At 49.0% G+C, this 23,992-nt stretch overlaps 10 protein-coding genes and 10 non-coding genes across 20 annotated transcripts, besides 3 other annotated features; all 20 read left to right on the forward strand.

Annotated features, from left to right (window-relative positions):
* Positions 1 to 323: 323 nt before the first annotated feature.
* On the forward strand, positions 324 to 3,902 carry Tb11.01.2050 (zinc carboxypeptidase, putative; the record flags this gene model as incomplete). The annotated part of the gene is made up of 1 exon (XM_823999.1): positions 324 to 3,902. The coding sequence occupies one exon, from the start codon at positions 324 to 326 to the stop codon at positions 3,900 to 3,902; it is 3,579 nt and encodes a 1,192-aa protein (XP_829092.1).
* Positions 3,903 to 4,401: 499 nt separating this feature from the next.
* Tb11.01.2060 (hypothetical protein, conserved) lies at positions 4,402 to 5,031 on the forward strand (the record flags this gene model as incomplete). Its single annotated transcript, XM_824000.1, has 1 exon — positions 4,402 to 5,031. The coding sequence occupies one exon, from the start codon at positions 4,402 to 4,404 to the stop codon at positions 5,029 to 5,031; it is 630 nt and encodes a 209-aa protein (XP_829093.1).
* Positions 4,987 to 5,007: a sequence feature (AT_rich).
* An 87-nt stretch (positions 5,032 to 5,118) lies between the features above and the next one.
* Positions 5,119 to 6,354, forward strand: Tb11.01.2070 (hypothetical protein, conserved; the record flags this gene model as incomplete). The annotated part of the gene is made up of 1 exon (XM_824001.1): positions 5,119 to 6,354. One exon carries the CDS (start codon positions 5,119 to 5,121, stop codon positions 6,352 to 6,354), a length of 1,236 nt encoding a protein of 411 aa, XP_829094.1.
* Positions 6,355 to 6,805: 451 nt separating this feature from the next.
* Positions 6,806 to 7,075, forward strand: Tb11.01.2080 (hypothetical protein, unlikely; the record flags this gene model as incomplete). The annotated part of the gene is made up of 1 exon (XM_824002.1): positions 6,806 to 7,075. One exon carries the CDS (start codon positions 6,806 to 6,808, stop codon positions 7,073 to 7,075), a length of 270 nt encoding a protein of 89 aa, XP_829095.1.
* Positions 7,076 to 7,618: 543 nt separating this feature from the next.
* On the forward strand, positions 7,619 to 8,818 carry Tb11.01.2090 (hypothetical protein, conserved; the record flags this gene model as incomplete). Its single annotated transcript, XM_824003.1, has 1 exon — positions 7,619 to 8,818. The coding sequence occupies one exon, from the start codon at positions 7,619 to 7,621 to the stop codon at positions 8,816 to 8,818; it is 1,200 nt and encodes a 399-aa protein (XP_829096.1).
* A 415-nt stretch (positions 8,819 to 9,233) lies between these two features.
* Tb11.01.2100 (hypothetical protein, conserved) lies at positions 9,234 to 11,174 on the forward strand (the record flags this gene model as incomplete). Its single annotated transcript, XM_824004.1, has 1 exon — positions 9,234 to 11,174. One exon carries the CDS (start codon positions 9,234 to 9,236, stop codon positions 11,172 to 11,174), a length of 1,941 nt encoding a protein of 646 aa, XP_829097.1.
* A 303-nt stretch (positions 11,175 to 11,477) lies between these two features.
* Positions 11,478 to 11,543: a sequence feature (A-rich).
* A 220-nt stretch (positions 11,544 to 11,763) lies between these two features.
* On the forward strand, positions 11,764 to 11,834 carry Tb11_snoRNA_0038. Its single transcript, XR_002989929.1, has one exon. It is a non-coding gene; the product is annotated as an H/ACA snoRNA, TB11Cs2H1 (small nucleolar RNA).
* Positions 11,835 to 11,869: 35 nt separating this feature from the next.
* Tb11_snoRNA_0039 lies at positions 11,870 to 11,943 on the forward strand. The gene has a single exon (XR_002989930.1). It is a non-coding gene; the product is annotated as a C/D snoRNA, TB11C2C1 (small nucleolar RNA).
* A 143-nt stretch (positions 11,944 to 12,086) lies between these two features.
* Tb11_snoRNA_0040 lies at positions 12,087 to 12,176 on the forward strand. Its single transcript, XR_002989931.1, has one exon. It is a non-coding gene; the product is annotated as a C/D snoRNA, TB11C2C2 (small nucleolar RNA).
* Positions 12,177 to 12,585: 409 nt separating this feature from the next.
* Tb11_snoRNA_0041 lies at positions 12,586 to 12,656 on the forward strand. The gene has a single exon (XR_002989932.1). It is a non-coding gene; the product is annotated as an H/ACA snoRNA, TB11Cs2H1 (small nucleolar RNA).
* A 35-nt stretch (positions 12,657 to 12,691) lies between these two features.
* Tb11_snoRNA_0042 lies at positions 12,692 to 12,765 on the forward strand. Its single transcript, XR_002989933.1, has one exon. It is a non-coding gene; the product is annotated as a C/D snoRNA, TB11C2C1 (small nucleolar RNA).
* Positions 12,766 to 12,918: 153 nt separating this feature from the next.
* On the forward strand, positions 12,919 to 13,008 carry Tb11_snoRNA_0043. Its single transcript, XR_002989934.1, has one exon. It is a non-coding gene; the product is annotated as a C/D snoRNA, TB11C2C2 (small nucleolar RNA).
* Positions 13,009 to 13,792: 784 nt separating this feature from the next.
* Tb11.01.2110 (phosphoglycerate mutase-like protein) lies at positions 13,793 to 14,707 on the forward strand (the record flags this gene model as incomplete). The annotated part of the gene is made up of 1 exon (XM_824005.1): positions 13,793 to 14,707. One exon carries the CDS (start codon positions 13,793 to 13,795, stop codon positions 14,705 to 14,707), a length of 915 nt encoding a protein of 304 aa, XP_829098.1.
* A 538-nt stretch (positions 14,708 to 15,245) lies between these two features.
* On the forward strand, positions 15,246 to 15,317 carry Tb11_snoRNA_0044. The gene has a single exon (XR_002989935.1). It is a non-coding gene; the product is annotated as an H/ACA snoRNA, TB11Cs3H1 (small nucleolar RNA).
* Positions 15,318 to 15,389: 72 nt separating this feature from the next.
* On the forward strand, positions 15,390 to 15,481 carry Tb11_snoRNA_0045. Its single transcript, XR_002989936.1, has one exon. It is a non-coding gene; the product is annotated as a C/D snoRNA, TB11C3C1 (small nucleolar RNA).
* Positions 15,482 to 15,545: 64 nt separating this feature from the next.
* Tb11_snoRNA_0046 lies at positions 15,546 to 15,648 on the forward strand. Its single transcript, XR_002989937.1, has one exon. It is a non-coding gene; the product is annotated as a C/D snoRNA, TB11C3C2 (small nucleolar RNA).
* A 328-nt stretch (positions 15,649 to 15,976) lies between these two features.
* Positions 15,977 to 16,996, forward strand: Tb11.01.2120 (hypothetical protein, conserved; the record flags this gene model as incomplete). The annotated part of the gene is made up of 1 exon (XM_824006.1): positions 15,977 to 16,996. The coding sequence occupies one exon, from the start codon at positions 15,977 to 15,979 to the stop codon at positions 16,994 to 16,996; it is 1,020 nt and encodes a 339-aa protein (XP_829099.1).
* On the forward strand, positions 16,097 to 16,171 carry Tb11_snoRNA_0047. The gene has a single exon (XR_002989938.1). It is a non-coding gene; the product is annotated as an H/ACA snoRNA, TB11Cs3H2 (small nucleolar RNA).
* Positions 16,997 to 17,055: 59 nt separating the features above from the next.
* Positions 17,056 to 17,079: a microsatellite.
* Positions 17,080 to 17,463: 384 nt separating this feature from the next.
* Tb11.01.2130 (hypothetical protein, conserved) lies at positions 17,464 to 18,849 on the forward strand (the record flags this gene model as incomplete). The annotated part of the gene is made up of 1 exon (XM_824007.1): positions 17,464 to 18,849. The coding sequence occupies one exon, from the start codon at positions 17,464 to 17,466 to the stop codon at positions 18,847 to 18,849; it is 1,386 nt and encodes a 461-aa protein (XP_829100.1).
* A 1,094-nt stretch (positions 18,850 to 19,943) lies between these two features.
* Tb11.01.2140 (glycosyl hydrolase) lies at positions 19,944 to 23,111 on the forward strand (the record flags this gene model as incomplete). The annotated part of the gene is made up of 1 exon (XM_824008.1): positions 19,944 to 23,111. One exon carries the CDS (start codon positions 19,944 to 19,946, stop codon positions 23,109 to 23,111), a length of 3,168 nt encoding a protein of 1,055 aa, XP_829101.1.
* Positions 23,112 to 23,992: the final 881 nt, after the last annotated feature.

Raw genomic sequence — 23,992 nt, forward strand, 5'->3', positions numbered from 1 at the left:
GAAGAAAGCAACAAGGGGGAAAAGAGAGTAACAAAGAGGTTGAGAGAGGAAGAAAGGACACAAGGAGGGTTTTGACGGAAGAAAGAAGTCAAAGCAATACAGATATATAAGGAGAAGGAAGGAGCCGTATAATCCACGTACACAAACTCATACACACAGCGTATAGTGAGAAAAAGCAATTTCTCGGAGAAAGGAAGCACGACTGGAAACGGGACCGAGTGCACAGGTGTACGTTTAGGTTGGGAGGGTGAAAGGAGACAAGTGGCTAGCATTTCATCAACGGTGCTTAGCGTAACCAGTTACGCATTGTCAACAGTGGATTAATGACCTCTCGCATTGAGAAGAGTGTTCGTGGTAAAGGAGCGGTGAAACTACGAGGGTTCCTGAAATCGAAGGAACAACTTTTTGCTACCAAACTGAGTAGCCCCCGCGTCGAATGCAGGGCAGGAAATGAGGAAAAGGGCGCTATGGGAGAAAAAGATGTGACTGGTGGGAGGCACGTGCACGGTGTTGTTGCGCCTCATCGCACTCTCGATACTGGCACCGCGTCCGTCCCTCTCCCAGCTAACCTCCCACCCGATGGTAAGGGAAAGAAGCTGCTGAATCCTCTGCGGAAGAAGTTACTGAGAGACCTTTCTGCTGACGAGGGCGGCTCGTTGCAGCATCTGCCGGCGAAACCCACTGGGCACAAGGAACTGGGTGCAATAAGAATCGCTACTGCAGACGTGTTCCCCGCTGGTGAGGCGCCTCACCGTCCTGCTGCACTATCGTCAGCTGTGTTATCCTCGCCCATGCAGGGTTTGAAGACAGCTGCAGGTAAGTTGAACCCACCGGTAGGTATAGGACGCAAGAAGCGCCAACAGAAGTTGCAAAAGGCACAACTCGCGTCTACCGTTCGAGTAGAACGACTCAGGAGTGACGGCACTTCCAGATGCGGGAAGAAAGGTAGCGTCAAGGTTCCCTCCGAGTGCTCCAGTCTTAATTCTAGCATCACATGTACAGTTAACACAAATGATTGCGCGGAACTGGACAGAGAGAGTGGTGTAGACGACATCGACGATCCAAACGATGACAACGCACAAGAACTATCTGCTAATGAGTTAGGTGACGAGCTAGCGCCTTATGATGAGGTGGATGAAGAGGAGGCAGTGCAGCGGTACATGGGAAGCCACAGAGCCTCAACTTCGCCGAAAAAGACGGAGGACAGCGTCTCACTCAATCGGTGCCTCAGCGATCCATCGCTGTCAAACACATTGTGTGACGCACGTGCTGCACCGCTGGATCGTCCCAACAGCGCAATCGGAAGTTGTGCTGCTCCAGAAGATTTGCAACGGTCACTCGATGAAAAAATGGAAGAAAGTTCCCGGCGGCCATCCACTGCCGGTCAGCTGGGGGAGGGCACCAGTAGTTTCGGCACGCAAAAGGCTTCAGAACTCTTCAATGACAGCCTTTGCCGCTCCCTGAGTTTGTATGACGCGTTTTTCCTCAATGAAGACGGGACTACTTGGCTTGTTGATGACCGTGTTCTCGCTAGATGCCTAAATTATATCGGGCTTATGGATTACGAGCACGAGCTCCACGGACTGCGGCGCACTACAGGGAACAACTTGAGTGCTTCTGCATGGGCGCAGCTTTCGTCCCCTGTGAAACGCAATGTGATGCCATCGTCTGTGGCATCTGCGGCGCCGCCGCTTCGGTGCACTACTTCTCCCAACTTTGTGAACAGTAGCAATTCTTTTTCGGTGGGGCAGAGTAAGCTGTGCAAAGCTCCAGAGTCGCGAGGAGGCCGTCCTGATTTTCCTACCCTCTTCCTTGACATCGACGAGACAATGAGATGGCTCTCTGGACAGGAATATGTCATAGGAACCATCCTAGCATGTTGTACGCGCGACAGCGATGCCTCTGAAGACGGGAATGTTCAGCCGTACTTGTCCCCTGCAGTTCATCCCATAAAGCAAATTGCCACAATTGTACGGGAATGTTACCCCCATTGGGGTAGCACAGTCCGTTTTGCGGACGCATGGGAGAAGCAGGTTGTCCTTGTTCTTGGTACATCCTCACCATCGCATCAGTTACTGTTCCCGTTTCCGGAGGAGGGCATATTCTTCTCGTCCGACATGGAGGGTGGAAATATTGCTCGCGTGGAACGTATGCCCGAGTCAACACTACTGCATCTACAGCAATATCCACAGCAGCCGAATGGGATCGGCTTTTCATTGTGGATGGAACCTGAACCCGGATGCGGGCAAAGGTTGTGGTTTCGTTTTGCTTTCGCCGGCGTCAAACCTCATACGTCGGTGACTTTGCGATTAGTTAACATTCAACCCACCACAAAACTATATGGTCGGAATGGCATGCGACCTGTGTGGAGGGCAGGGAATTGCCTCCGGCAGTGGGTGCCAGTAGCGCAGTGCTCATATCGCACAACAAATGACGAGGCTGATGGGGAACTGACGTTTGTCATAACACCCCGTACAAATGATGTCATTCATGTGGCGTTCTGCGTTCCCTACACATATGCTGATTTACTCTGCCACATTACCCACTGGCATAACTTGGTTAAAAATAGTACGTGCGATATTTGGTTTGAAGAGCGTGTGTTGTGTTACACGCAGGATGGTCGCAAACTGCACATGCTTATCATAACGAGTTCCTCTACGAAAACTAATCAGCGGCACCGGAGCAAGCGGAAAGTGGAAGGCAGCAACAGCGCCAATAATGGAGCTTGCGGCCCTACAGCCTGCAATGCCAACTCCAATGGCGGTGGCGGTAACCCGTCTCGTAAGCCCATTGTTGGACCATACTCTCAGTTCGAGAAGGGTAAGAAGGTCGTGCTGGTGAGTGGCCGCGTGCATCCCGGGGAAACAACAGCATCCCATGGTGTTCATGGCGCAATTTCCTTCCTTCTTTCCCGCGACCCACTAGCGGCAAAGCTACGGGACAATTTTATCTTTTATATTGTACCTATGTTAAACCCCGACGGTGTCTCCAGGGGTCACACTCGGCTTGACCAGAACGGATTTAACCTTAATCGCTGTTATAACAGGCCGATTCCTCAGACACAACCCACTGTGAGCGCCCTCCGCAAGGTGTTCGACCATCTGCGCCAAGTGTTTGACGACCGCTTCTTCATGTATTTGGACTTTCATTCGCACGTTTCGCAGTCTAGCTGTTTCGCCTTCGGTAATTGCCTCCCGGCGACGGTGCAGCACTGGAATATGCTCTTTCCAAAGATCATCAGTTTACACGCGAAGGAGCTCTTTGGGTACTCGATCTGCCGATTCGGACGCGGCCACATGTTGAGTAAGGAGGGAAGTTCGCGCGTGCTTTTTGGCGCCGGCCTCATCCACTCCTACACCATTGAACTCACGTATTTCACAAACAACCGGCTGTACATTGACGGTCTGTTGGCTGGCGGCACGTCCAACATTATGGATGGAGAATCGTGGGAGGACCGATACACCCATACACAGATCGTGCCGCAGCGCAGCCCCGTCGCCCACAACGCCAGCACTGTTACACCCCTTAATGAACAGGGTACGGCAGTTGGAGCCGTCAAAAGTAGCAAGTGCGTCCGTAGCAACTCACAACAGAAGAGGCTAAAGAAGCGTGATGTCACCAAGATCCCCAGTGACTGTGGTAATGGCAAACCAGAACTGTTGAGGCAGATTAGGGTACCGTGCATTCTGGCGCAAAGCGCTGAAGTCGGTCGTTCGTGCATGCTTTCTTTGCTCGACTACTGCTCTGTCGATAACTACATATCACCACAGTTTGCAGCGTATGGAGGGATGGAGCGAATGCTGCGGGATGTCAAACGCCACATGGGTTCACCGACCGCCGCGAAGCCGGGGTCATGCAGACTGCAGTTCATTTACAAGCAACAGCAACAACTGCAGCAATAAGAATAGTGCAACGAGAAGTGTGGATAGGGGGAAGGGAAAGATAGCGGGTGTGGGAGACGATAGGAACGGAAAGACTGTGCTCGTAAAGAGAGTTGGAGAGAGATATCGGTTTTGTTGCTACTGAGAGGGAGGAAAGGATGGTTGATTTACTTGTATATGGTCCATTGACACTGTTTCCTCCCATTCTTTTTTACCTTGTTTGTATTATTTCCAAGTTTCACGCTGTTTCCCTCTAATTAAATTACATTCTTCTGCAGTTGTTGACATTCGTCCTTTTTAACAACGACAGATAATCGGGCGCCTGCCTGTTTATACCCTTCGACAGCGCCTTCTCTTCCCACCAAGCTGGTATTTAGTTTCATCTACTTGGCGTTGCGGTAGTTGGACCGCTTCACATGTACGCGTTCAAATGTATATTTATGAATATTTATAGTTTCCTCCCCCACCCGCCCTGCACTCCCCCTCATGTTGCCCATCTTCTTGGGGCGCGTCCACTCACATGTGGTTTCTGTATGCGTATATTGGTGGTGGTGTTTTACGGCAAGAGGGGATTCCTCTCTTCCCCTCCTCGTACACCCTTTCCCTTTTTTTTGTGTTTTCATCCGTTCGTCTATTCAAGTTCTTTCCTTTTTTGTCCTTTTTTTCTTTTTTGCTTCAACAGTTAACAACGACTTTTTTTCATTTTTCACCATCCTCTTTCTATCCATCTCCTGTTATTCCATTTCTTTGTTCGTTCACGTCGGTGTGCTTCACTTTTTGTGTAATTTTCCTTTTCTTTGTTTTTGTGCTAGATTGTTCCTGCTTTTTTGTACCTACTCTATTGCACAGTAGCTTAATCACTTTTTTCTCGTTCTCTTTCCCTTTTATTTTCCACGTTTCTTTTTACCACATATCTGTTTCCGTTGTTGCCGCGCCGCTGGGCAGCAAACAAAGTGGGGGAGATTACTTCTCTTGTTTATTTGTTGTGCGTGCGACTCCATACACGCTGCCGAAGGGTGAAAAAACAGTGATTGTAGGCGTAGGACAGTGCGGACGGAAACGGAGAAAGGTTGAGACCCCCGAAGTGCGACGCAACAGCGATCGGTATATATATATATATATATTTGGAGGGGGAGAAGAGTTAAGGTAATTAGACAGTGGTACTCCCAACGGAAGTTGAGGGTGGGGGGGGACATTTCCCGCGCAAGAAAACAGAAGGTGTGTGTTTCGTGTTTTTATGAGCCACCCACAGCAGCAGCAGCGGGTGGCGGAGGCCGCGGTGAGGAATGACCAGGGAGAGCAGCAGTTGACGGGTGTAAAGCCCGGGGAGAAGCAAGCTTCGAGGCAAGCGGAGGGCACCGAGGCATCTTCCTCAGAGAGCAACTGCAGCAGTGAAAGCTCTGAGGAAATCGTTCCTTTTAATAGTGAAGAAGAGGCCGTAGCAATGCGTGCTGTTGGGCTAGAACTGTTCAACAAGCACAACTATGAGGAGGCCCTTGACGTTCAGTACCGTATTGTACGCTATTTTGAGAACAAATACGGTGCGACATACCCCGAATGTGGCATATACTTCCTTGACTACGGCCTCTCGCAGCTGCGCATGATACAGTCCGCCAGCAGTATGGAGGCAGCTCTTGACCCCCTTGATCACGACGCCCTCGAGGCGTGTTTTACAAACCTCGATGTGGCTCGTGTATGTTTTCAAAAACAGGAGCGGAGCCGCGGTGAGAATGATGTTGAGGTTCAGCTGCGTCTGGCCGAGGTCCACAACGCGATTGCACAGGTTCAGGTTGAACGTGAAGCATATGAAGAGGCTCTCAAGGAATATGAAAGTGAACTGTTCATTTACAGGTATCTTGAGCAGGAGATCCCTGCGTCTTTACCCTATGGACGACTTGCCGCAGTACTCTATGAGATAGCCGACTGTTATATGAAGGAAGGTGACTTTGAAGGTGCGGAGGAGCGGTTCATCAAGGCGATCGAAGAAATCGAGAAATTTCCCGAAGGCAAAGTTGATCCAAAACTCGTAGAGCAGATGCGGGAGCTTCTTGAAGATGCCCGGGAGATGAAGGATGGTCGCTTTAAGGAAATACAGGAGTTCATCCAAGAGCAGTTCGCAGTGAATGAAACGGAGCGGCTGCCCACAGCGCACGAGTTCTATGGTGACGTGGATGAACAGCAGCATCCCTTTGTCTCGCGGCTCCCTAATGATGGGGAGTGTTCCGCCCTGTCGATGCCGCAGTCTAACACGAACCCTGTGCAATGGAGTGAGCACAGCAACAGTATGTCACTTTCATTGTTTCCTTCGCAAGTAAATGGTCGTTCGTCGGAGGCATCTAATAGTCAACCCGTGCAACATGTAGTCGCAAGAAGGAAGCCTAAACCTCTACAGAAGCAGAAGGCGCTGGAAGTAGAGAGCAGCGGTAACGTCAGTACGGGCTCCGATATGAAGCGCTTCAGGGCGGAATCATGAGCAAGCAGCCCGCAGTTGCTCGAATCAACGGGCGTCCGATGTCGAAGCATCTCTTTCTTTTTTTTTTTTACAAAAAAACCTATACAAGCATACATGAATTCAGGACGTGTGTGTTTAGTGCTTTATTTTATTGAAGAATGCTGTGTGCGTATTGTTAGACTATTTCAAGCAATGGTGACGTATGGGAGACGAGTAGTGTTGACTCCGGAAACTAGTGAAACCCCGTGCGTTGTAACAGACGGATGCTTTTTGCACTTCCACTTATATTTTTTTCACTCGCGCAGAGGGCGGTGGCGGCGGTAGAACGTCTGTGGTAGGGCAATCGGCTTCAAAAAACATTAGCGAGCTGGCAAACAGCTTTTAATACCTTCCTTGAGCACCTTTCCTGATATATACCTGTTCATCAAATTACAAAAAAAAAAAAGAAAACACCGATGGAAACTTTCGAGTGATGAGTATTCCCGAAAAGTGTGTACGAGATGCCCTCTCTTTACAGCAACCCAACACACTTTTCGGGAATTGGGATTACTACAACATTATCGCTATGCCGCGCAGCGGGATCGGTTGGACCACGCCTGAAGACCCATCTCTTCTCCCGGTTCTGATACTCTTCGTCCCCACTAGACAGGGCCGACGCTTGCCAGGGAGAATTGCCCGCTGTCCCTGGTGGGTTTGTGCATGCATTGCAACGCATAGCAGCCGCATAGAGATTAATTTGTGAGGTATATATATATATATACATGCTTGTGCAGGAGGACGAGATAATGATTGGCCAGGGAGGTGTGCATGGTTGTACTGGGGAGAACATTAATCCAGCACCTCCTCCATCTTTCTTCCTCATTACTATTATTATTGTAACTGTCATTATTGTTGTCTTTTGGTGTTTGATCACGTGAAGAAGCCGTAATCACTGCAGCGCCGAGTACAATGTCGCCCTTACCCACCCCGTCTTCCTTACTTCTTTGACAGGTACGTTCCAATAGTTATTTCTGTTTGGGCGGGAGTTAAAGGAGATCATATATATTTCTTTCTGTTTAACCAGGGAATAAACGCCATTAATTATCGCGGTCCCCAAGCACGTTAGTAACGGTAAGCGGAAAGAACATGCATGGGTGGAAGCACTTGGTTTTGATACGAACACACAAACTTCCCACGGCTCTCTGGTACTGCATTTCCAATTTCACATGAACTCTCACCTAAGTTGCGGGCAAACGCAGAGAAACCCACGGAGAAAGAGGGAAGTGTTAGATCACTTTACAACAACATGATACATCTCCCAACATCAACTACACCCACCGGTGACGGAACTACGAGCTGGTTCACTCTTACGGACTCGCATTGTCACCTTAAGTTGGATATCAACACAAGGAGGAGCACTTCACCAGCAAGCTCGGGACATGTGCCGTTTGTATGTGGTATCAAGCGGGCTGTTATATGTGGTACTCACCCCGATATCGACTGGGGCCTCATTGAGGATGTTGCAACATCACCTCCAACATTGGAGGTGCAATCGGCTTCCGAATCTGAGGAATCATGGAGCGGTGCTATCATCCCCGGTTTCGGCATTCACCCGTGGTTCGTCCCATATGCTGAAGAGGGGAAGGAAGGGACCGCGTGCGTAACTAATGGAAAGGAGGAGAGAGAAGAGGGATCGACTAGCGCTTGCAGGTGCTGCTGCCATGCTAATGCCACTTCGACAAATGTGGTGCGCCGAAGCCCGAGGGAGCTGCTAGATCTCTTGGAAAGGGCCCTGGAGCGATTCCCGCAGGCTATCGTTGGTGAGATCGGCCTGGACAAACTGCGCGGCCCACCTGAACCTGTACAGCTGGAGCTATTTTTGGGACAGATGAAACTCGCCGCCCGCTACGGGCGCCCGGTATCGGTGCATTGTGTGCGTAGCTTCGGCACCATGTTGTCGGCGTTGCAGCAGCTTGCCTTCGAAGACACACCACCGTCGATTGTGCTCCATGGCTTCACGGGATCGCTCGACTTCGTACGATCGGCCATAAAAATTCAGAAGAGGGGACCTTTTGTCATCGGTACAGGTTCACGTTCGAAGCCCAAGGCGCGGCCGCTCCGCATTTTCTTTGGTGTGGGTGCCGCAACAAGTTTTCGGGTGAAAGGTTTTGTGGATAAGGTACTGCCTTTCCTGCTTAAGGAGGGGCGTGCGTTACTGGAAACGGATGCCCATCATATATTTGCCCGCAGCAATGATACAACTCCCACATTTGTACCTTCGCCAGGTCGGTCCCCACGAGTTCCTTCAGCTTCAGGAGGCGGTGTGGAGCGTCATGAACAACGAAGATGCGTGCAGAGGTTGGAGGTGCTTGGGTGTGAACAACTGGGGCAACTCCTTTGGTTGGCAAGTGATGGTGATATCAGGGTGGCGAGGGATATAGTGGAAGGTTGTGAGAGGACTTGCAAGGACGTCTTCTCGTTTGCGGGTGTGTTACCTGGTGTTTAGTGGAAGTTTTTTCAATTGCCTTCACCCGTTGTGTGCAATCATGCATACGTATGTATGTGTTCGTATGCTCTTTTAGCCTTGTCAGTCTTCTGCTGCCCACACCAATCGTACACTTCATCGCGGGGGAGGGTTCTTTTCCCTCCCAATCCGTGCGAGGAGTGTCGTGTATTCAAGTGCGCCAACGAGTTTCGAACAACTTTAGTCGTTTCTGGTCTCATGCGGCGGAAATGAGGGAAAAGGGGGGACGAAGCATTCTTCTCTTTTGTTCTGTCCTGTGCGGGTGCGTGAATACCTGCCTACAGGAGTGCATTCTGAGCTGCCTTCTACTTTTTTTTTCTTTTGGTCCTTTTAGTGTACTCTGTCACTTTGAAATTAAGGAGAAATTAGGAGAAAAGCAAAAGGTTGTGCTTGCAAAATGTTCTTCTGGGGTTCGTACAACTTTTTTGAACCCCGACAGGCGGACCCCCCTAATCGGCCGCCGCTGCGTTACCCCGTATATGTGCCCCCGTCGCTTTCCATGATGGCTGACGCTGGGATTGCAGAGCCCGAGAAAATTTTAAAAACTGAACAGGACGACATCCAAAGCACATTGCAACATGTGGACAACCATCGTATCGTCGTGAAGCTGATTGGTTGTGGCCAAAAACATTTGGTGGGGCTTATGGGCCTGGCCCCCAAATCAAGCATGGGTTCTGCTTTGCCGCGTAGGGAAGGTGCCGTCACATCTGATATCGGTTCGAATGTGACATATGCACTGTATGGCATGGGAAGCAATCACAGTGGCCAGTTGGGCCATCGCCTGCCAACGTACAGCACCACATTGGTAAAACTCCAATTTGAGGAGTTGTTGCCACCAGGAGTCACCGTTTCTAGCATTGCCTGTGGTGATAAATACACAGTTGTTTCTACTTCCGATGGGCTTGCGTTCGCCGCCGGAGATAACAGCTTTAGTCAACTTGGTACAGTGGGAAAAGGGCTTGGTTTTGCTCCTGTTCGTGGTATACATAACATTAAGCGAGTCTTCGCCGGTGGTAACGCAACCTTCGCCCTAGATGGTAACGGCCAACTCTTCTCATGGGGTGAAGCACAGTACGGACACCTGTGCCATGGAGACAACGGCCAGCGGTTGGATGTAAAAACACTGAAAACTGTGAACACCAATGTTTCCGTGCCTACAAGGATCGAATGGTTCGTCCGCCGTCACGTTACTATTGTGGATGTGTCAGTATCCCGAAGTCACGTGGTGTGCCGTAGCGGCGATGAAGTGTACACGTGTGGTGATGGTACATATGGAAAGCTGTGCTCAGGGAGTTTCGAATCGTCGTACTTACCTGTGCGTGTCAAATTTCCAGAGCGTACCCACCCTGAGCGTGTCTGTGCCATTGCTGCTGGGGATGATCATACGCTAATTCTTCGCGAATCAAGTGCCGTTGGTGCCGTTGTTTATTACTTCGGCAAAGCAAAAAACGGTGATGGGCAGTTGATCCCAGACATCATATCTTTGCCATCAAACGTTCAAAATATATTCGCTGGGCGAGGAACGTTTTCTGCGGCAACAACGAGTGATGGGCTTTTGTACGTATGGGGAAAGCAAGTGTACACTGGCTTGTCAAACGGTACTTCAGGTAAGGCTTCTCGCAGTTACCCGTGTAGCGTTGTGGCTTTAGAATCACATAACATTACCAGCGTCGCCGCAGGCGCCACGTTTGTAGTGGCGACCGGTGGTGAAAGGCGTGCCTGTGAAGGCATCGCCAACGAAGGGGAAAGATGGGATATAGTGATTCCACACGACGATAGAACTGAGTCAGGGTATGGCGATTCCTTCAGCTCGAGATACGAAAGTGCGGTTCAGGCGTTTCTCACACAGTACCTTGGTCCATCAGTCGCTGGAGCATATATATCTGGCATTCCAGAAGCTCCGTTGGCGACCAATCCGAACGCCAACAGGTTTAAACCCATCGGTGCACACTCCCTAACCGTAGGACAAAAGGTGCGGTTGTGGATGACAGACGTGTACGCATTAGCCTCCATAACGAAAGTGTTTGGACGCAAGGAGCAATCAAATCACGTTGATATCAGCGGCAAGACCAACGAAGAAGAAAGAGATCATCAACAACACCTTCAAATAAAGAATGAAGAGGAAGAGAAGGAAAATTTAGGGCTCTCAGAGGTCAGTGGCTCGGCCGATGCACCGGGTTATCGCTTCTGTATTGAGTGGCAAAGGGATGATTGGAGAGACGAGGAAGTTACGTTGTACTCTGACGATGAAACTTTAGAGGAAACAAACCCCAACAGATGGCAGCCACTGTGGTTCCTCTACGACGAAACAGCTGGAAACTATGTCGTCGGAAAATGAAATGGTAGGTGATACACAAAAGCTCGTTGGAATAGAAAGCTGTGTACAACTGAATATATATTTTTTAAATCATAAAAAAGGGATGAACAAAGCCCCATCGAACAAGGTCGATGCGACACATATCATAAGGCACACAAAGAAGAATACGAAACAGCTATTACAGTAAACTGAGCGACAGAAGAAATTACAAAAAAATATTAAAAACTATAAAAAACCTGCGGAAAGAAGCTAACTGACATACTTACGAAAAACCATTAAAATAATACGCAAGAACAAAAAAATAATTCAACTTCATCCCCTATCAAAAAAAAAAAAGAACACACAAACGAAAGGTAAATTAAAAATAAAACGGAAAAATAAAAAAAAAGATAGGTCGATATGACAGATGCGGCGTGAAGCTCTGCCACTGGTGCATCAGTAGCTCGGCATTACTGTGTTCGATGCTCTGCGCTCAGTGGACATGATGCTCCGCCGCCCATATATCCCGTTATGTATATCCTGTGTGCGCTCTAGTTCCGTTGGGACCCTGAAGAGTAAGCACACTAAACCATGCATTATACATGACCATACCCCATATATACACAATTGTAAAGCTCTTTTATGTAGTGTGCGTACCACGAAAGTAGCAGGTACTGCACACGAAACTGGAGAGCGAGACTCTTCATTTCGACTATGGACCATATGGTTGTAGCCGTTGAATGATGACTGACAAAACATCACAGACTTTGATGACCCCATGAACAAGAAAAATTGTCGCCCCAGACTGATTTTCACTCCCACCCCTGTATACTGACACTGGCACTTTCCTGCCGCTGTCACTGTCGCTGTTTTCGTTCATACTCTCAAATACTCTCACATTCACACACTCTTTCTCCTTCCCCTCCTTTTGACCCTCTTTGTTGTTGCCACCGTGAAGTGATTGACACCTAGGCCGATGTAAAGCCGTCGCAGATGGACGTCGATATCTTGTGAAAACAGTACTATTTTATGCCCTGACTGATCGCCGTGGCCGCCCCACTCACTACGTTTGTTGTGTAGTGTACATCCCTCTCATTTTGCTCCGTCCCCCCTCCCTCTCCTTCTGTTTCCCTTTTCTCCCCTCTTCCTTTCAGTTGGCACCGCGACAAGGTCAGCCTGAGGGCACACCTTCAGTGTGTGTACGGCCTCGGGAGGGCGTATATCCGCTCGAGTCGCAGAGCGAGGGAAATGGTGGCGTGAAGCTCTGCCACTGGTGCATCAGTAGCTCGGCATTACTGTGTTCGATGCTCTGCGCTCAGTGGACATGATGCTCCGCCGCCCATATATCCCGTTATGTATATCCTGTGTGCGCTCTAGTTCCGTTGGGACCCTGAAGAGTAAGCACACTAAACCATGCATTATACATGACCATACCCCATATATACACAATTGTAAAGCTCTTTTATGTAGTGTGCGTACCACGAAAGTAGCAGGTACTGCACACGAAACTGGAGAGCGAGACTCTTCATTTCGACTATGGACCATATGGTTGTAACCGTTGAATGATGACTGACAAAACATCACAGACTTTGATGACCCCATGAACAAGAAAAATTGTCGCCCCAGACTGATTTTCACTCCCACCCCTGTATACTGACACTGGCACTTTCCTGCCGCTGTCACTGTCGCTGTTTTCGTTCATGCCCTCAAATACTCTCACATACTCACACATTCACACACTCTTTCTCCTTCCCCTCCTTTTGACCCTCTTTGTTGTTGCCACCGTGAAGTGATTGACACCTAGGCCGATGTAAAGCCGTCGCAGATGGACGTTGATATCTTGTGAAAACAGTACTATTTTATGCCCTGACTGATCGCCGTGGCCGCCCCACTCACTACGTTTGTTGTGTAGTGTACATCCCTCTCATTTTGCTCCGTCCCCCCTCCCTCTCCTTCTGTTTCCCTTTCCTCCCCTCTTTCTTTAAGTTGGCACCGCGACAGTTTATTTTGAGTTTTTGCCCTTTATGGTTTATCTCTATGAAAACTGTCGAAGATTAAGGGAAATAATGGCGTGAAGCTCTGCTGCTCGTGCATCAGTAGCTCGGCGTAATTTTGTTTGATGCTCTGCGCAATGTATACTCTTTGTTGAACTGTATTTTTGTTTACTTTTTGACTCTGAGTTTTTACTTGTGATTGTGATGCTCAAACCCTTTTTTTTCGCCTGATGCGCTGTATGTAATGGACTTGATGCTTATCTCTTTCGGACAATGATGACGCATGTTGTAGTGTGACGCTCGATGATTTAATCGTGTGATGCTCCTCTGCACTGCCCTTTGTTGTTTGTTAAGGTGGTCGATGCTCAGTCCTATAGCACATGATGCTCTGCCGTTGTTATACTCGCTATGCACGAAGTTGGTACTCTAGTCTGTTTGACCTTGATGAGTTGCCTGCTTTGGTATGTTGCATCGCACATAATTCCCAGTGCATCTTATGTGGAAACTGTACTTGCGTTAATCTACCTATTTTTTATTTGTCACTTTTTTTGTACATTTTCCCCTTCTTTTTTTAACTCTTGATCATGGACGTGAAAAGTTAGGTTGGTTACTGGCTGTGCTATTTCTTTTTTTTTTACTTTGTTGGTGGTGCTTGTTTGTGATATCATGACGGTGTTGTCACGGGTGCTTCTGGGTGCAGCGGTGGGAAGTGTGAGTGCGGCATTTAACATAGCGTGGTGTGATTCATCATTGCAAAGCGGTTCTGTGCTTTCTGTAAACAGTTTACTGCCTGTGGATGAAATTATTAGAGCGGATGGAAAGAACGCCAGTCTTAAGTCTTGGGGTGTTCCGTGGGTTGAGGATTGGGACTGTCTTGAGGCGAAGGACGGAGCGGCGGGAAAAAGTTCGGGGCATAAACGCCAGCTGATTTTGATACGTCACGGGCAATACCAAAATGAGAAGAGTAGTGATGACCGGCAACGCACTCTTACTCAACTTGGGGAGGAACAGGCGAGACTCACCGGAAGGTATTTGTGGCAGGCGTTTCAGCAGAAACGTTTGGTGAAGGAACTGGGTAGTGAACCGGCGCTTGGGGTTGATAACTTCATGGGCGGGTTGTTGCGTTTCCATGAGCCGAAAGAAATCTACGTCTCGGATATGACTCGTGCTCAGCAAACTGTCAAACTCATAACGGAAGCTTTTCCCTACCACATACGTGCGCGAGTAAAAACTGATCCCATTCTTAGGGAGCGGTATCCCTGTGACCCTCAGCCGCCGCATAAGCACCGATCTGCAGCGCACAGCGACATGTTAGCGGTGGAGGAGGTGTTCAAAAAATATTTTCATAGACCCTTAAAGGACGAGTCGTCTGTCGAGGTTATTGTGGGACACGCCAATGTCATTCGGTATTTGGTGTGCCGCGCACTGCAGTTGCCCCCAGAAGCGTGGCTGCGCATTTCGCTTCCCCACTGTAGCATCACAAGTCTCGTGATTGGTGCAAACGGTCACGTCAGTTTATCTTCGCTTGGGTCGGCAGGGCACCTGCCCGTCGACATGGTCACAACTCATAACGTTCCGTAATTTGTTTTAAAAGCGGTGAAAGGGGGAGGGGTCGCCGCGGAAATAATACTAAGGGCGGGACCTTTTCTGTTTTCCTTCTTTTTTCCTTACTTGGGTGTGCGTCAGATGAAATAAGGAAAAAAAACTGAAGGAGAAGGACGGTCAGGTCGGTGTCGTTCAGCTTTGCGCGAAGGCTTGTGCCGGCAGTTTATGTCTCTAAGACTCAGGTGATGTGTTTTCCTGCATCTCTCACCCAAAGCACACACACACTTACGTGCGCATGGTTTTCCTCTCTTTATGTCTCTATTTGTTTGCGTCCCCTTTAGTGGTGTAAAAAGCGAGGAGATCCTTCGGCTCTCATCCTTTTAGCTTCTTTCTCCCCTTCGTTTTGTTTCTTTCTTTAATCCCTCGTTCACCTCTTTGCTTATTCAAGGTATTTTTGTGGGGGTTACCGTTTTCAGCTAAGACAGATAAGTGTATTTTCGTTAGTGTCTTTTTTTTTTTTTGCAAGCCACTGCATAGTAAGCCCTTTTGTTGTTTTTAAATCTCCCCACTCAAGGCCCTCATGAACAATCCCACCGGTGAGTGTACTCATTTAGTCTCGTGCGTGGACCTAGGAGCGCCAAGATTTCATTCACTTGAGATAGGGGTGACAGCCAGAGGCAGGAAAAAAATACAGCAACAACGAAAGTTGTGGAAGTGTGGACGTGATGAAGAAAAATTATTTACTTCTGTTTGGAGAGGGTTCAGGAACACTCTCCATGACGTTACCATAATTAATCCATTCTCTGATCACGTTCAGTCGCTTCTTCTTTCCTCCCCCTTTCCGCGTCCCCTGTGTTAGTTACAACATTTAACGTGATGAAAAACCTTTCATGCTGTGTGACGTACTCCCTTATGAGGGCAGGCACAAGCTGCTTGCGGCCTAGTGTCATGCAATTGATTATAGACGGCATTCTGAAAAAGTAACTTACTCTCTCTCCCCTCCTTTTGTTTACCTCCTCTCTCTCTCTGTGTGTGTGTGTGTGTGTCTGACCTCTTTTTTTTTTCTGTTCTGAGAGTGTATCTGTTTGCCTCCACCATAACGGGTACTACACATAACAACTACTTTGACAAACAAAGTTTGATTTACCTATCTTATTTATCTTGTTTCACATGGCACTGCGCATCATTTTATCTGCATTCGAAGAATCTGTATTATGTGCTCTCTCGCTTCTACTTTTCACGCCTCTCGTTCCTGTTTCTATTTCATTCACATATTTATCTTGAAGAAAGGTGCTCGTGGACCAAATGGACGTGGGGTATTACGTTCCCCCTCGGTGCACCAGGCTTGTTTCCTCAGTCATGGATGCATTCGTTGGTGCCTCCGAGAGGCAGTTTAAGGAGATTGATGCCGCCTGTAAAATACAATCGTTGTACCGAATGTGGCGTGAGCGTTGTGCATACCGGCGTATTCGCAATGCCGCCCTAAACGTACAAAGATTGTACCGTGGCCACCTAGATCGCAGACGTGTGTTGGAGACGCGGGCTCTGAATGCTGCCCTCCACGAGGGATCAGTCTACGAATATTACGCTTCTCTTATACAGGCTTGCTTCCGTGGTTACTATGTGCGTCGGTACGTGGACAACTTCTATGCAAGGAGAAGTTACGTTCAAATGACAGTAAAGGCATCTGACGCTGTGCGGGAGGCGGCGGAGGTGCAGTTGAAGGAGCAGCAGGAGCGTGAGGCGGCGGAGAAGATAAGAAGGAGAGATCTTAGGTACAAGAGGGCCACAGAGAAATTGCACTACATAACTTCCACTTTGAATTGTGGAGGGATATACAAGCGTCCCACGGATATCTCCTCGGCGACAACAATATATGGAACGTGCGTGGAGGATGACATTCGGAATGGGTCGAAGGCCGTTCGTCGCCCACAGCTGGAAACGACAGTGCGCAATAGGCTGAAGATGGCCTCCGTGTCGGCCAGGAAGGAGAGAGGAGAGTGGGGCAGAAGACCACCCGCGTCTCAGGACCTTCAGCAAGCAGGAGGAGACACGGGTGAAAAGACGGATAGCATGATGTATTTTACTGTAACATCAGGCGCATGGAACCGTAGCGGCGTGAAGGGGTGTAGCCTTCCGCCCATTCGCGGTCCAGATGAAGTGGACGCGGTGAAATGTAACGTGGTGTCGCATTGTTGCATTGAGGACTTTCTGTCCACGTACGATGAAGAAAAGTTGAAGATAGAGCGTTCAGTAGACAAGAAAGAGATTGAGTTGGCACACAAAAAGCAGCGATTCACTGTCTCAGCCTCCGCTTCTCTATAGCCATGAGTCGGCCCAGTCGCACGAATGTGGTAGCCTATCTCTGTTGATGCAAATTCCAAATATATATATATATATTTATATATGCTCCTTTACATGTAGCCTTTTGCTATGAGGGATTTTGGATTGCATCCACGCTCAGGTACGCACTTAAGAATGTATGTAGAGGGAATGGTGTGAAGGGAAGCAATGGCAGGGAAACACGGTTGGACACAGTCCGCTTCTTTATATCACTGTCCTCATGTTTATGCAGTATTCCCCCTGACGTAGCAGTCCACAATGTGCAAAGGTGTTGCGTGTGTGTTTTGTCGTATGGGGCCCTCGTTGGTTCCACCACTCGTGTAGGATCATTTCCCTTCGTTGCACCCTCCCTTTCATGATTGTTTTTGTTCATAGTCTGTTCAGTTGGTTCCCTAGCAGAAGAATACTTTCTTTACTGTAGTTCCGTGTGGCTGTCTTCCTTTTGAATCATGGCCACGACTGGGTATACTCTTACGGAGCGGGTTGAGGGGATCGCTTTTGGAAAGTCAGCGCTCCCCGCGCCACCGCCACCGGAGAAGTTTTTGGATATTTTCTCAACCTTGGAGGATCAATTCAGGGACACGTGTAAGGGTGTTGGTTTTCTTTTCGGCGCTGACTCGGTCACTTCCAATAGCAATAGTGTTCTTGTCTCAAACGGGTGGCCACCCTACGCCCGCATCGCAAGTAGCTTCGCTGCGGCTGCGGCACATTCAGAACTCGGTAAAGTGTTGCGCTGGTTCGCCAAAGCTGTTGTGGGTCTATTTGTCAACGGTGTGAAGAGTGGTGTGGGATTCCCACAGCAGTGGGACGAGTACGTACGGCAACAAGCCGACTTAATGGAGTATAGGTTCGAACTCCAGGGCTTTGGGGTACTCTTCACGTATATACTTTGCCAGTTAGCCGCCGTTGAGAGTGCAGTGAGCGAAGGCGGCGTGAGTGGAGAGTATAGTCCCTCCGAAGGCGCAATCGTTGCCGACGTCCATTTACCTGATTTGGGTGCAGCGGCGTGCTATCCAGAGACAAAACAGTCGGGGAAGTTACGGCCGGCGGACGGCTGCAAAGAGGCGGCCTGTGCTTCAAGAGTAAATCAACTTGTACCTAGGAAGAGAGACAAGCTGACTACGGCGGTAGGAAATGCCAGTGGCCCTCTGAGCCCGCTACAACCGCCAGCCCGCCACTCTTCTGCTACGGTGAGCAGGACGTTGGAACGAAAAACAGCTATGCCTCCGGCTGTCGTTTCCCTAGGGGATGGTAATGTTAACGGTTCGTTGATTCTGGGCCCAAGTAAGTCTTTGTTGAGCCCCGCACGTGGGCATATGGGTATAGATCCGCTTTACCCCCAGCAGTTACGGCAGCGGTCGCGCCCCCGTAGCGACACCCCCCCAGGATGTGTGCCGCAACCCAAGCAAGGTGGCCCCACACCTGTTAGTAGGAGTGTCCCTCGTTTGTCTTACAGTGCCCTGCAGGTTCGTTCCTGCAGCCCCAGGGATGATGTGGGCGACAGCGGCTTGTACGTGGGCGCTCCCCCACCCACGAGCAACGATGTTTCGGGCTTGGATGATCCCTCCAGTCATGTCTTCAGGCGGCGAAGGGAAGCGAATAAGCTGTTAGGAGACGGCGACTGTGGTGAACAGAATGGCATTAGGTTCAGCATCGGGAAGGCGAGCCGTGTTCCACCCACCACGTCGCTTTCTCCGATAGAAGTTCAGGAAAGAATGAGGGCAAGTGATCTAGCGAAACAGTATGGCGTGAAGAGCATCACTAACTATGCGGAAAGGGATGTCGAAAACTTCAAGGAACAAATGAAAGCGTTGAGAAAGCTGTGGGAGGAATGAGAACCACGCCTTTCAAGAGGCGGGAAATGTACTTTAAAAATTGCGTCGAGGGTGCATTTATTGGTTTACGGGCGCGCATAAGCGTGCTGCCGTCATTTGCACTAGAGGCGTTTCGTGGGTATGTACGTATGCAGTGTATGTCGAATACTTCCTTTTGCCACCTTATCTTCAGTGATGGCAATTTTCTACTTCGATACTATCTATTTGTTTATTTGTTTATCTGTTTTTTTTTTTTGAACTTACCTTTCCTTACTACATGTGTCTTAAAACTCCACTTTCTTGTTTTGTGGTGTGTATGCGTGAGGGAAGAGGAGGAGGAAACTGAGAAGGAGGGATGGTGGGGGTACCTCTTTGGGCAGGCTTCTCAGCTCCCTGCTGGTGCCGGATGCAATTATTAAGTCAGAGGGTTCAGCTCTGCCTGGTTATGTGTTTGTGGGTGGATGTTGTGTCTAAAAGTACTCATATACTCAGATGTGCACACAAATGAGGACGCTCACAATGACAAAACCGTTTAAGCGGGTTTGTTTTTATATACGAACGGGGAAAGGATATTTCCCGATAGGTTAGATATTGTTTCCAAGAATAGCTGACTAAAGGACTAAAGTTTTCGTTGGAAAAAAAAAAAGACGTACCTGTGGTGCCTAGACAAAAGGCGAACCATCTCTGCAGTTTCTACTTTCTTCTTCTTCCCACGAACAGCTTGCCTTCATGCCTTGCAGGCGATCACCTGTGTATCCCTTTTATGAATGCACGTGGATGTGTATATGTGTGCAAAATCACCGTGGACAATCGGACTGTTGCCTGATTACAGTGGGTTACTGTGCTTCTCCTTAATTATTGTTCGTGCTACTTCCTCGCGCCTTCTTCACACCTAACCCGTGTGCGCGCCTTCTTTTTTTTTTTTTAGCATGACAAGGTGTCAAATTCAGGGGAGTATTTTGTAAATTTCCTTTTGAAGAGGAAAAAGTGAGGGGTAAACAACTTCTAAATTCGTAGAAGGCAAACATAGAAGTAACACAAAAGAGTGAAGGGTCGAAATATAGTAAGTGGAGCTTAACTAATTAGAAACACCACAGTTAGGATCAGGGACAGGGATGCCCGCATACACTGGCCTCAACGGCCGTCCGATACCTCCGGGAGCGAAGAGGAGGCGGCACATCACATCTGCCTTGTTCAAAACACCACTCTTGTTGGTACCAGCAATATTTATGATGATCCTCTTGTATTATTCCATGCGGTCCGGGCGTGGACATCGCAGAGGTCTACCCGTCCCTTTTTATGATTCTCAAGAGACTACCACTTCGCTAGATGATTGGAAAAAGGACCGTTCCTCTTCAGGTATTCCTGGACTGCCACCAATGTCAGATGAGGGAAGGTCCGTTATCATTGTCCCCTGTACCGCGTCTGGATCTATAAATAGTAAACTCGACGGTCAACAGCAAGTGACCACTGAAGTTCAGTTCTACCGCACGCGGTGCCAACCGGTCGTAGTTGGGAAAAATGATGAACGCACGGTGAAGGAAAAAGGTGGATGTAGCGATGATGTGCGCCCCATTGTGAGCATAATTCCACAGGGTTCAGAAAAGTTGTATTTCCCCAAGGAGGTTCTTCTCGAGGAGATGGAGGAGGAAGAGCAGGGACCTCAAGACACCGTTGGGAGGTTCCCACAACGTATGGAGAAGGTGTTGTCGGAAGACGGGACGAATGGTTTCTGGTTGAGTACCTCTTCCTCAGGGCCACCGATTATGCGCTGTGCCTCTCGTGCTCTTGTTGAGCCATTTTTTAGCGCTCCACTAAATCCTCAGCCAAACTGGATATGGGGCTCAAGTGGTTTTGTTGTTAGTGTCCTTCTGTATACCATTGCCCGCGACGTAGGCAAGGGCGTGGTAGAGGGCTCGTTCACATTTCGTTCGCGAGAGAAAATTCATTTCTACGGTTTACCCCTTCGAAAGAAGCCGAGCGCAGGTTGGATCGAGGCAGACGACGACGAACTAGACGACGAAGCGGTTACAGGAGGAACTCTTCCCAGTGGAACTGTGCCACTAGTCTACGCTTTTGGGGAGCGAAGTGTCGTCGGTATTCTGTGGCTGAATGGCTCCCCTTCGCATGCTTACACTACCGACACCGCAGATAGTAAGTCTAGTGGGATGCGAGAGCAAACCGTCCACTTCGCCAGTGCCACAGGTGCCACCCGTGTCTTCCTCCTCCCCGGGCCCACGCTGGAGGATGTGCTTCTGCAGTACTATACGCTAACTGGTTTCCCCGTATTTCCACCTCTATTCGCTCTGGGTTACCACCATCATTCTGTGAGATACAGACATGCGGATGATATATTACATGTGAATCATATGAGTCTGAGCTTACGTTTACCTATCGACACAGTGGGAATGAATTTGGGTGCTGTTGCCGCTGACGATATCTTTGCGTGGCCGCGAAGGCGTATTGCAGACTCGTTGGAGGTTCAGACGCGGTTGTGGCGGGACGGTGGGCACATTATTGTGCTGGCGGTAACACCAACTGTAGTACCCAGCTCTGGTTCAGCGGCATACATAGAGGGAAAAGAAAAGGGGTACTTTATTTTCTCGCCGCTAAAGGAGGGTGCCGCATTTGTTCACCTAGTTTCGGGTATAGCGAAGGTGTGGATCGACTTCTTGAACCCTCGCGCAAGGCAATGGTACTCTGAGATGATGGAATTTACACGTTTTGTTGGCTCCACAAATCTCACCCACTTCTCTCTAGTGGATAATGAGCCGATGCTACCCAGAGTTCTTGGTGGAACCGATGGCGTAACTCTACCGTCATCAGCGCTACATTACCGGGGTGTGCGTCACAGGCAAGTCCGAAACGTCTACGGTATGTTACACTCTATGGCCGCATACGATGGGCAACTAAGTCGTACAAATAATGAATATCGGCCCTTCGTTGTCACGCAGTCGTACTTCGCGGGTTCGCAACGCTACGCTGCGGTGCGGTTGCGTTACCGTCACAGGAGGGATAATGATCTCACCCTTTCATGGGCGCGGCTAAGGGAAACGGTGGAATTGTGCATCTTACATAGCATCTCAGGCCTTCCTTTTGTTGGGCCTGATATTAATGTCCCCGTGCCCAACTCCTTCTGGGGAAAGAAAAATTTTGACGAACTACAGGTGCGGTGGTATCAGCTTAGTGCGTTCCTTCCATTGTTCAGGAGCGACATGGATGTGCGGCCGCGGCACGCTACGATACTTGAGTTCCCTAAACGTACCATCTTTCGTATTCGCGAGGCTGTTCTATTCCGGTACACTCTTTTGCCCTACTACTATACGCTGTTCTGGAGGTCACATCTATACGGGGAACCCATCCTTCGCCCAGTATTTCTTCCGTATGAGAAACGGGGCCCACCCCCGGAGAAAGGAGTGGCAATGTCGAAGGAATCTTTCTTTGTGGGCCCAGACCTTTTTGTGGCTCCGGTGCTGTCCGCTGTGGGGGAGGAAACCGCGTGGCGGAAGGAACCGCACCATAGGATACGTCTTCCACCCAATGACCTCTACTACGACTACTGGACTGGTGCTCTTCAGTACCAAGGAGGATTGGTGAAGGAACCCGCATGCATACGCTTCGATAAAAACCCACCATTTGCCGAAGCGAAGCATGTGGCACCGTTGTTTCTGCGAGTAGGTTCAATTCTCCCAACCTTCACTCAGACACGAACAATGCGTAGTTCCCATGATCCGGCAAACTACACGCTTACTATTGCACTCCCGCAGCTGACGTCGGAACTGTTATGGGCAAGTGAGCCCGTGAACTCCAGCGACGGTAGGTTGCTTGCTGAAGGCGAGTTGTTCGTGGATGGTGGCGACAACTACGTAGACTACAACAATCATTCCACAATACGCAGTGACTTCTGTGCCCTTCGGTTGGAGTGCCGGTTATTTCCTCACTCGTACCGTATGGAAGTGCGATTGAAAGCGACGGTTAACTCGTCGTGCGGTAAAGCTGTAGAGGCGCTGAAGGCTAATTTGGTGGAGCTGGATGACCCTAATGTATATGTTATTGATCGGCTGCGGTTATTGTTTGCGTCACCAAGCGAGAGTAGGTTTTTGGTGAGGGGTTTGCCCGCGGCCAGCGAAAACGGTCGACAGGAGCAGATGCAATGGAAGGTGTCCTACGGGGAGATTGATGATAACGTGGTGGAAGTGCATAATTTCTTTGTGCAGCTGTCGGATTCTCTTTCTAACGAGAGTACAACTCATGTGATCGCTGCATTCGATTTGAGGTTATGAGCGATTGTGCCAAGCAAATAGGAATGGGCAAGTTTTCCTTAAAATCAAATGCCGCCAACAACTAGGAACTGAAATGAGTAAAGCCATCAGTGCCTAAACGCACATTTGTCTGATTTTCACGGTAGAACAGGGAATGCAACAAATAACGAAAAGGGAAGAAGATGAAGGAAGATCATTTGAGTGTATCTTTTTTTTTTATTTGTTGCATTTTCCACCCCATCATAAAAGTCAGACAAATGCAGTTGTGCGTGTTTGGGATAAATGTATGCTAAAGGGGGGACGTGGAAGTGGCGGCAGATGGATGCACACACAGCGCTATAAAGAGGCTCGATTTGGTTTGTTCTTTTGGCCTTTACCCCTAAAGGGAACGTTTTTACTTTTAGCTTCTAGTTACTTTTTCTTTTTTTAGTTTGTTTTCGTTTCGTTACTGGACGTTTTCTTCCACGACCAAATAAAATGAAAGGAAGAAAGTCGGCATCGTGGAGTGCGCGGGGATGTTGTTACGAAGCGGGTGAAGTTGAGTTACTCGGCGAGAGTTTGTGGAGTTACAAATTTAGGTGAGAAATAAATGGAAAGGGATGGATATGTTTGATGTGGTTCCAATTTGTTAAAATCGCGTCCAGGCCCATTGCTTTCAATGCGGTACACGTATTTAAAAAATGGGTGTGGGTGGGTGATGCTGTTACTTTCCGTTGTTGTTTTCGCTATTCTTTTTGCAGATGACACTATATTTCCCCTCTTGTCTCGCCTCGCCACATGCTGAACTTGGACCTTACCAACCTGACTATTTGTGCCTTCTTAGTATGTGTGTATGTGTGTGTTTGTCTTTTCGGTTCGTCACCCTTCGCATTTCTGTATTGTAAACACGCACGTACGCATAT

The sequence above is a fragment of the Trypanosoma brucei genome (assembly GCF_000002445.2).
Source record: "Trypanosoma brucei brucei TREU927 chromosome 11 chr11_scaffold01 genomic scaffold, whole genome shotgun sequence".
Classification (NCBI taxonomy): domain Eukaryota; phylum Euglenozoa; class Kinetoplastea; order Trypanosomatida; family Trypanosomatidae; genus Trypanosoma; species Trypanosoma brucei.